General features: G+C 42.1%; 1 protein-coding gene across 1 annotated transcript in view; it reads left to right on the top strand.

Annotated features, from left to right (window-relative positions):
* The window catches only part of LOC149288761 (alpha-2-macroglobulin-like protein 1), a 34831-nt gene extending 24564 nt beyond the window's left edge, over positions 1-10267 (top strand). Inside the window, exons 19-33 of the mRNA XM_089491453.1 lie at positions 939-1115; positions 1423-1474; positions 2046-2132; positions 2410-2586; positions 2673-2754; positions 3116-3272; positions 3511-3585; positions 3662-3824; positions 4001-4194; positions 5277-5492; positions 7148-7272; positions 8044-8134; positions 8546-8614; positions 9090-9192; positions 10221-10267. Coding sequence (XP_089347579.1) covers positions 939-1115; positions 1423-1474; positions 2046-2132; positions 2410-2586; positions 2673-2754; positions 3116-3272; positions 3511-3585; positions 3662-3824; positions 4001-4194; positions 5277-5492; positions 7148-7272; positions 8044-8134; positions 8546-8614; positions 9090-9192; positions 10221-10267 — 1815 coding nt within the window. The remainder of the gene's footprint in view (positions 1-938; positions 1116-1422; positions 1475-2045; positions 2133-2409; positions 2587-2672; positions 2755-3115; positions 3273-3510; positions 3586-3661; positions 3825-4000; positions 4195-5276; positions 5493-7147; positions 7273-8043; positions 8135-8545; positions 8615-9089; positions 9193-10220) is intronic.
* Positions 10268-10850: the final 583 nt, after the last annotated feature.

Genomic DNA, 10850 nt, shown 5'->3' on the forward strand with positions numbered 1-10850 from the left:
TACTCATGTAGTGTTCGGCTGGGCATATGTAGCTGGCGGCCACATACTACGGCACTCAATCTGCTTCTAGGGTGAGTATGGGGTGTCTGACCCTGTACCCACCCGCATAGGATCCCTGAAGAACACCAAAAGTCCTCACTCAGGAGGGGATAGCCTGGAACCAGGAGGGACAGAGAAAAAGTACAGTTGACAATGGCTAGTGCAAAATCCTCTCGATACACACGTGATAGGTGCGGGCAAATGCTATTGTGAAACACGTGAAGGACTGGATCTTTTTTGGGAATGTTAGGGCTACTTGATTGAAATCCAGATTCCAGATAGAATCCTGTGTTCCCTAGATAATCATTTTTCACGAGGCAGTAATGTGCCAGTAATCTCTGGGTTGGAATACAGGGATTGAGTAACAGAAATGTTTTAAATTTACATTTGTGGGATTTTTTTTTAGAATTTTGGAAGGAAATTCCATCCAATGGAAAAAAAAAAAATCTTTTTGAAATGAAGGATATATTCTTATTACCTATTTTTAAAATTAAGTGCGTAAAGACGTATAAAGAGAATAGCATTTAAATATGATTAAAATTTAAGTCTGAGTAGAAAATTAATTGACTTATCAGAGATATTACTTTATTGCCATACTTCCCTAGTGTCCCTCTTTAGGAGGAACAGTCCTTTTGGCCCCAAGGCTTACGTATCTCGTATTGTACCCTTTTCTTTTCAAATGTCTTTCTCTTTAGACCTCAACAAGACAGGTAGAATTATATTAGTGCATATATATATATATAAAATATATTTATATATATTGTGCATGTGTATTACCTTTTTTAAAAAATTTTTTCATTTTACAATTATCGATCAGATAGCGGTATCGTTATTGCCCTCCCAAGACGTACAGGTGTCGAACTGCCTGGGCTGCAAGACCTCTTCCTGCGCATGTCCAGATCGAGCTGTTGCCTTTGAATGGGATATCACTCCTCAAAGAGTCGGTAACCAGACCTAATGTTTGCCCGTCGGCGGCTGAGCTTCCGCCTGTGACCACATTGTTAGAAATAGATCTCTCCGTCTTCATCGTTTTCATCTTTTATCTCTGCTTGGGCTTAGGCTCCGTGACACTTACAGTGAGAGCTGATGCCATAAACAACAACATAGAGACCTGCGATGGAAAACCGTTTTTTAAACCCACTAGTGGACAGACGGACATTATCAGAAGACAACTGCTGGTTAAAGTGAGTCTGTTTGTTCCATTTTGTCCCCTTCCCCTTTGTACTGTACCGCTGCCATTGTTGACATGCCTTGCAAGACGATAGGTATACCTGTCATGAGTAAATCCTGGGCAAACCCGGGATTAAAACTGGCCACATGTGGACGTGTCCAGCCTCTCTCCAGCTCTCCCACTCATGTTTTTTTTTTCCTTTTATCCTTTAGCCTGGAGGTGTCAGGAAAGACATCACCCAAACTTTCTTCTTGTGCCTGAAAGGTAAAATCTTCTCACATCACAGAATCCTAAGAAATGTGTGGAATGAGTGGAGATTCCCTGTTAAATCCACAATGTTAACTTTGTTTACATATCCATCCAGTAGCTTCCTAATGTTGCCTTTCCTTGTTGTAGCTTCCACTTTTTACCCCTCTCCCATTCCTGACCTTCTTTCTCCACCAACTGGCCACCATGTTTTCCACTCTTCTCTCTCCACCATTCTACCTACAATTCCTTCCTTCATCCCTTCATCAGGGAATTCCAATTCCTGCCCTTCTCTCTTCCATCCAAAATTCCAGTGGTTTCCACCTTTTTCTCATCAATTATGATACCTTCTAGTGGCCAGGATATACAGGGTCAGACATCCTCAGAGGTGCCACCACCTCTCAGAGGTGTCTAGCCTCCATCTCTCCCCTCCATCTGAATTCAAATTCATTGTCTTCTCCCTTTATGATTCAACTCTCCATATGGCCTCTAACTCTTGCCCTTTGCCCATCCGGTATGTCATTTCACATCCACTAGAATATCTAGTAAGTAACACCAGATATTGTGTTGGAATCTCTTGTTTTTTAAGGTCCCACTGCAGTTCAGGAATCTTTCTCCTTGGCGCTCACAGAGGTGCCGGTGGAGGATTCTGTTAGCGCAGCAATCTCCGTGATGGGTGAGAGATTACTATATGTTTACCCGTGACAGTTGTATGTATCTATAAGTGACAGATAGCTCTATGTGTCTCCTAGCGACAGCTATATGTACCATGTAGTAGTAGTAGATAGCTGCTTGTATCTCCTAGTATCAGGTAGCTTCATGCACCTTCTGGTGACAGATAACTGTAGCGACAGATGGTGCGTGACACCTAGTGACAGCTCCATGGACCTCTAAGTGACAGACAGCTGTGTGTTTCACCCAAAGACAGGTAGCTGTATGTCTCTCTGTTGCAGGGGACGTGCTGGGCAGTGCTTTACAGAATCTGGACCGGCTGATTGTGGCCCCGTACGGCTGCGGGGAGCAGAACATGCTGAACTTCGCTCCCATTATATATGTCCTGCAATACTTGGAGGCCACGGGTCAGCTAATGAACGAGCTGAAAACACAAGCCACGGGCTACCTGCAGAGCGGTGAGATATGTCCGCACACATTCACACAAGACCCTAGACCCCGATACCGAACGGTGTTAAACCTGTCTAAACCTCCCCGCTTTCAGGATATCAGCGGCAGCTCACTTTTAAGCATATGGATGGATCATTCAGCGCCTTCGGACAGTCGGACGGTGATGGCAGCAGCTGGTAGGTAGCGGCTTTCACCTATCATTAAATCACCCATCCAATCCTGATAGGATTATAGATAACCAAAAATCCCCAGTGCCGCTAGACTCACAATCACAGACTATTTACCCCAAACCTCTCATAAACGAATTCTCACCTGATCTGACTCGGTAAGTTTACAAAATATATGTACGCCGTCGCCACTACCTCTGTACCTTCACCTGGTCCTCACCCACTACTTCTAGGCCGCAAGTCCTCTTCCTAGCTCACTTTTCTTGACCCTGACTCTTGCCTTCAATCTAACGATGGTGTCATTCTCCATGCTTCCTATCCTTTAGCCCAATCTTTCTCCCTTTTGACCTTCTCTCCTTTTTTTCTCCAGGCTCACTGCATTTGTGGTGAAGTGTTTTTCCCAGGCAAGGAGTTACATATTTATTGACTCGGACGTGATCAGCAGAGCGGTCACTTGGCTTTCATCCCTTCAGGAGCCTGGGGGATGTTTCACCAAAAAAGGGAAACTTTTCCACACGCTCATGAAGGTAAAACACTTATTTTTTTCGTAGTCAGTGCAGGACCTGTGGGTTATAGCTGAAGTTCAAGGCAGGAGAACCCTATTCTTGGTCCTGTTCTCAACTTTTCATCCCGGGCCAGTCACTGATTTGGTTCTACCTGCCATGGAGCTCTCTTCCTGTTCCTTATTCTTTATTTGTAGGGTTAGTGTTTCATTTAGTATGCTATTGTGGGAACGTCATGTTCTTCTTCTTCTTCCATCGGCAGGGCGGTGTGGAGGATGATGTATCGCTGTCTGCATATATCACTGCTGCCCTGCTAGAGGTTGGCACCTCGGAAAACGTGAGTATTTATTTAATATTTATTAAAGTGTGCGGCTTTCGCTTTTGGAGACTCAGAGCGAGCTTGTTTTTTGTAGGACATCATCCTGGTCAATGCTTTGAACTGCGTGAAGGGAAAAGTCTTGGGGTCAACAAATCTTTACACCCAAGCTTTGCTTGCCTACACCTTTTCGCTGACTAGCGACACTGCAACGAGACAGATCCTTCTGGATAAGCTCTACTCAAAAGCCACAACATCGGGTAATTCCCATGCAGATCTCCCACATAATTGGGCTAAAGAGATATAGGGCCATCAATGTAAGCTCTTATATGTTTATCCAAAAGAGGTCACATGAAAAGACCTTCTAGAATCTAGAACTTATCGGGTTTTCCCTGGATCAATATAATTTTTCCAGATTCTACCCCTCTCTTGTTAGGAGGGCAGATGTTCTGGGAGTACAAGCTCCTCGCTTCGAGTGCGGTGTCAGCCAACGTAGAGTTAACTTCTTATGTTCTGCTGGCCTTGGTCTCAAGACCCACAGTGAGTTCCGAAGAGATCCAGAAAGCATCCCAGATTGTCAAATGGTTGACCAAGCAGCAAAACCCCTATGGTGGATTCTCGTCCACACAGGTAACGGAAAAACAAGCTGGATTATGGCCAGAACGTAAAGGGTTACTCTGTAAGGCAGTGTCACTGTTAGGCTCTGAAGGGTTATTTAAGAAGCATTAAAATCCAGTGTATATAGTAATTCATAATTTATCTCATTTTGCTCCTGGAGCCGCCGTCGCTGTCAGTCATGTGATATTTTGGGTGACTTTCCCGGCTCAAAGACCACACTGAGCTGATGCTTTATGGCAATGCTAATGAAGTCCGTTCCTCCATAGACTTTCATTAGTCCGGGGGTCAGGCTGGGAGATTCATTCTATTGTTTCCCAAAGGCGGTATGATAAGGAGTCGGGGGGGTTTGTCTAGTAGATTGAGCTCAGATAACAGAGCAAAAACTCATACAAAAATGGTGCCTTAAACATTATATTATGGGGCAAAAGCTAGAACTCTTTAAAACAAAGAAAACAGAGCTATATTTTTTCTTAAAACTTTTTACTGATACCAGAAATAATAAAAACAGTGATTTTTTTACAAAAGGTCTTAAATTAAATGGCAAATGATTTTGGTAAATTAGAAGAATGAGCAAGAGTTTGCCAGCTGACGTTTGCGAAATAATGCACTTTGGGTATAAAAAAGACATAATACAGAATTAATTTATATACACACTGTGACGTGTTCTGGAATATGGTGGCAGTGCCAGGGTGGGTGGCATCAGACCCTCCCTATTGGTCGATCAGGCTTCCAGGCACAGGACCGCTCCATGGGCTGGTATATGGGCCCTTGTAACTGGCCCATATACACTATGGAGGGCCATAGCTTGTGGAGGCAAGTGGTGTCAGAATGGCTGGAGAGCTGCCCAGGCCCACGATCGCGCCCCGCCAAGATGCGCTACTGACTATACAGCGACACAGGACAGACCCGAGGGAAAGGCTTTCTGTAACCCTAAAGAGTGGCCGGAAGGTAGAAACCTCTAAGATTTGCGGGGCAGAGTGTGTAGCTACACAAGGTATATATTTGCACCCGTACCCCTCGGGTATATATTTGAACCTGTACACCCCCCCACAATTAGCATTTTTTTTAACCCATCCACTGCTGCCTCTTCGTAGGATACAGTGGTGGCCATTCAAGCTCTAGCGAAATACGCGAGAGCCACGTTTAATGACCAAGGGAGCTTGTGTGCCACGGTGACCGGAGCGAAGGGCTTTTCCAAGAGGTTCCATGTGGATAAACGTAACCGGCTCCTGCAGCAAACGGCCGCCCTGCCAGCGGTGCCGGGGAAATACTACCTTCTTGTTAACGGCAGCGGCTGCATCTATATACAGGTAACAACGTTTCTGCCTCATTGTCTTCCCCTCCCTATCTGTCTTTAGAAACATGAATTTATTGTGTCACCAAGCGATAAATACCAGATTTGCAATGGAAATATCAAGAGTTATTACAGGGGATGGGCCGGCACCTGCTGGCCCTAGAGGGGGCAGGTAGATGAGTGACCCCTACCAGGTAACTAGAACACGCATTAGAACACACACACAGCTCTTACAGAGACACATTTACTCACTTCAACACACACTTACACATTTACCTTAAAACATGTTTATTCTACCACACGGCTTCCTTTATAGCTGTTTGAGCAACCAACTTATTACAAAAGGGTCACGTAATGTGGACTGGTCCGGTACCAGCCTTGTTTGAAGAACTTGGAACTACCCAGGGGGGCAATTGGCCGCCAGACCATCCCACCGTTACTGTGTACAATTCTGCTTTCCAGGGGTATTGCTGCAAACAGCAGGGGTTTTGACTTGGCGTCAAGACAAACATGTCCACAATGTTGAACCCTGTTGGTCTGCAGCTGACATCTAATTAAAAATCTTTGATGTTGGAGAAGAAGAGGAGAAGTGGAGAACTCAAATGCCCTTCTTCACTCAGCAGAGATGGAGCAGACAAAACGGAAGAATGTTGGTGATTCACCAGACACCATAGAGGGTCTACAGAAGCAGGTTGGGGACATGGAGACATTTTGTCTAAGCCTCCAGAGCTGCCATGGATTAACATCTGAAGCTCTTTCATCATCAGCAGTTGGAGACCATGGATGAAGCAGAGACATTAAGAAAAAAATAATGAAAACTATGGAGAACCTGCTGGAGTCTCAGACCCAAGAAGCAGAGATGGTGGCGAGAGAAATGGAGGAATTGGCAACATACAGTATAAAACTAAGAAAGAAGTACAACAGCCTGAAGGAGGCACAAACAGCATCTTTGGAGATGACTGAGAATTTAAAAAGGGAGTCTGTCTAATGAGAGGGCCCAGAAAGGGCTGACATTAAATTTTAGGAGCTCAATACCATCCAGATGGCTCTCAGTGTCATCCAAAAAGATCTCGGTGTCACAAGGAATTAGAGAACACAAACCAAGTTATCACAAGCCTTAAGAACAAAGTCGAGGTCCCAGGGAAACCTCGTGCCTCTCCATTAGTAGCCCAAGATGCCATCAGCTGAACTCCAGCTACTAAAACTCTGCCTCCCTGAATTCATAAACCTCACAGTTCCGAAGAAAGTCTACAAAGCTCTGAAATACTACTAATACTTTAAAAATAATCTCTCTTGTGAAATACGGTAATTGTTTCCTTGACAAAATGTGGTCTCTCAAAATTGTTTAGAAAAAACACTTTACTTATATAAGTGTAATTTCCTGCATTTGACTCTTTGACATTTAGTCGTTGTTGATAACTTTTATTCCGACGACATGGAAAAACGTATGTAAAGTTGCATAAGCTTTCAAGTCCTGGGAGAACCACGAAATGTCCGAGGTTCCAAAAGTCTATGTGACTTCACGTGTTGGTTTTTTTAATGGTTATATCCATTCTCCTGTCTATCAAGTTGAAATAAGTAAGTAAAAGAAAGCTCCTTCTATATGTGTTCTTTTTCTTGCTACCCCCCTACATCTTCTCTCAAACCTTGCTTTACTTTCTTACCCCACAGAGTGTTCTAAAGTACAACGTGTATCCAGAACAGAACAACTTGGCATTCAACCTAAGAGTTGAAGCTCATCCTTTCACTTGCAGCAATGGGACCCTAATTGAATTCCTACTTCCCATCTGGGTCAGGTAATGTCCTAAAACCCAAGGAGCCTTGTGTGAAAGAATATTATTTAGTATAATAAATAATCATAGCTGCAAAGAACATGTTGCTTTGTTTTGTTTTCTTCTACATCGTTAATCTCCCCGTCCCTGCCGCTAACGTTCTCCTAAAAATGTCGATGTCGTCACGTATTGTCTCCGTAAGTAGTGGTGCTGGCTGCATCCATATTATCTCATAAGTAATGTGGTTTGGGGCTTATATAAAAGAGACCACTTGAAAGGCGATCTTATTATCCAGATCTTGGTAAATCATTCCGTTTAGATTCCCGCCGACTATACCTGGGAAATCTCCAGGTTTCACCCAGAGTCTCAGGGTGAAGTTCTGCTTCCCTGGGGTCTCCGGTTCAGTTTCCTCTTTCTTCGGTCAACAGAGCACCATTTGATCCCACTCCCTCCCTGCCCATCACTCCTCCTACCCCTCACCCACTAAAGCCTATCTGGGGCCATACTAGAACAGATATTATATTTCCTCCTATTTTGGTTATTTGTTGAATCCCCTTTTTAGGGGTAGGTAGTCTGCAGTAGACACCACCTCCATGCCGTGGTGGGTGCAGCTGACCCTATGTTTGATTTGTATATTACTTGTTCATTTAAAACAAAACACATCAAATAAAAACCCAATAATTTCAGATTACATTTTTCAAATTATCAAAAAAATCAATTTTTCTATCAAACTAAACATGTAATATATGCATTTAGCGCTATTGACCTAATCTGGCGATTGTTATTTTTTTTCAGTTACAACGGGAGTCGAGAATTTACCAATATGGTTGTCATAAGGGTGGAAATGCTGTCGGGGTACAGAGCACAAGAGGACACAATTAAACTGGTAACGTTTATCGCTGTCACTCCTCCTTGTACCTTCCTCGGCATGTGTCGTAGATCACAACAGTATAATATGATGTGGGGGTATTAATTGAGATCTCTCGTAAGTTCATTGTTACCACTGAAGAGAAAAATATATATATTTTTTTAAAAAAATTTTACAATTTCTTTTTTTCAGCAACAACAAATCATTGGCGGCTTTTGTGTCGCATGACAATTATGAATTCCCTAAAAAAAATATGAATAAAAAAAATTACACTAATAAATAATTGTTTTGGGCAAATTTTTGAGTATAGAATAACACTTCAAGTGCTACATTTAGTTTTAGTAGTGATAAATTCAGTGACGCCTTTAATAGGTACAGTGGAAAACAACCCCAAGAGCTTACACTTTTTTTTTTCTTCATATTCTGCAGCTTCTCAGTTCCCCTCTTGTTAAGAAAGTCAGCATTGATCTGGATTCTGTGACCATATATCTTGATGAGGTGAGTAATTATGCTTTGTATTCACAATCTTTTATATTATTAATATAATATAATAATTATTTTGAATAATACATTATATTATTATTCATTTGTGGGTTAATTTAGCCGTACACATATTGGTGCATTATATAAATAATAAATTAAATTAAATAATAACCACACGGAATGTAGGCACTGTGCTGATTAGATATCGGAGGATCTCCCCAGCCCATCCAGAATCCATACTTTTAGGAAAATCAGGACTGTCCCGGGACACTTGGCAAATATGGGTACCCGCAATCCTATAATATACCCCCCCCCCATGATCATGCTATGGCTTCTCGTAATGTCTACATTTGCTGAGTGAAGAATTACATTTGGTGGGAAATTGTCAAATCAATGACATTCACTTGGGGGGCTCCAAGCGCTTTGCATTGAACCTAATAGAAGCAGAAGGGAACACAATGTATATAAAATGTTGCGTTCATCCCTTCAGCTCAAGCACAGCACGGAAATGTATTTGTTGGTTATTTCACAAACGAACGTCGTCCAAAATCTGAAGCCGGCGGTTGTCAAGGTTTACGACTATTACACTCCAGGTAAGAAGGTGAAGAATGCTCGGAACATACTTGTTAATAAACTTATCTCTTATGGCTTTAAAATATGCCAAGGTTTCTGGATGTCTCATCATTCCTATCCCTTTGTCTCATTCTCACTGTCTCAGGCAGACTAATTCTGGTCTCTAACTTCTCTTTAGCATCCAGCTCTTCAAAAGAAATTATTATTATCTTTTATTTATATAGCGCCAACAATTTATGCAGCGCTCAATACAACACATATATATTCAAGGGGTCTGACCAGACGAGAATTGACAGACTAAGACAAACCGATACATTAATCAATGACATCATACATGTCTTCTTGAGTTCACCTGTGTAAAATTTTAGGACCTCTTCCCACCAGGAGAAGAGAGTCAATCAATGTTCACCGTAAACACATTCTTTGGTTTGGGAGGAAACTGAGTAAGGACAGAGCCTGGGACCTTCATAGGACACAAAGGGGTTGTTAAGCCATATATATGGATTTATGGCGGCCATGATCCTTATGAGTGTTGAAGCATTCCTGTGAATTAGAGTCCATGGGTCCATTACTGGTCTGGCTGGACACAATGAACATATCTCCACTGGACAAGATTCCAGTAAATAGACCCATATATGAATGAGAGGGAATTGCAGATTCCCGTGGAATCTAACTGTAGAGTCAATATCCTTGTATCAGAAGCTTCTAAGATGCTGTCAGGTTACACCTGAGCAATCACGAGACTGCAGGGTCTCTCAGGAATGCTGTTATACAGAGACAGCCCAATACCATCTACAACTAATCTATTCAAGTATACAATGTGGTGTGGCTGAGAGTTGTCTGAGTGGTCGACTGATTGAGGTTTGAGTCTTTCAAGCAGGAGAAATGGGCAACGAGAGGGGGCTGAATTTGGCCAGCAAATTCTATGTTTCTAAGCAGACTTCAAATTTTTTCTTAAAGATGATCAATTTGGAAGGTTTCCCGTATGTATTTCTCTGCTTATCGTATACTGAGGTCCTTTACTCAAACTTCATACATTTCATTTCAGAGGAAAACACAGTGGCCAGCTACATCGCATCCTGCTACGAATTTTAGACTCTACTCTTAAATTCTTTCTTATTGCTTCCAAAAGTGTTGGTGAAGGATACCTGGCATGCAAGTGGCCCCCCGGGAAGACGTTCCATTTTCTGTCTCTTTTCCAAATGATAATGTAAATCTTACAATTGTACAAGAGAAACAAAAGCCAAAATGATGGGTTTTCTTAAAAAAAAGAATTGCAGTCCTATAAAGGCACAAACACCAAGAACCCAACACTTCTAAAGTCAAATCTTACCTTTTATTAATATGTCCTAAGAGTGCTTTAACTTGTAACTATTCTAAGTACAGCAGCGTAAATGCCTGAATCGCAACAAAAAAAGTTTAAAATTTTGCTTTCAGTTTAATGTTCTGGGAGGTTGTTGCTCTTCCATGCCTGATGGTAACATTCTAACTTCTGAGATGTTAAATAATATCAACCCTGAACATTACTAGTGAGATCTGAACTAAATGCAGAGAAGAGACCATGGAAAAGGGTCATAGAGAGAGGAGTGGGGCTAAAATAGTGCATTATCCACTAAATTCAGCAAAAAGAAAAAATCCCTCTTATGGCATATTAATAAGTTTTCTATTAGAAATCTTG

The sequence above is a fragment of the Sceloporus occidentalis genome, unplaced genomic scaffold (assembly GCF_023333645.1).
Source record: "Sceloporus occidentalis isolate IW3139 unplaced genomic scaffold, rSceOcc1.0.p SCAF_50, whole genome shotgun sequence".
Lineage (NCBI taxonomy): Eukaryota > Metazoa > Chordata > Lepidosauria > Squamata > Phrynosomatidae > Sceloporus > Sceloporus occidentalis.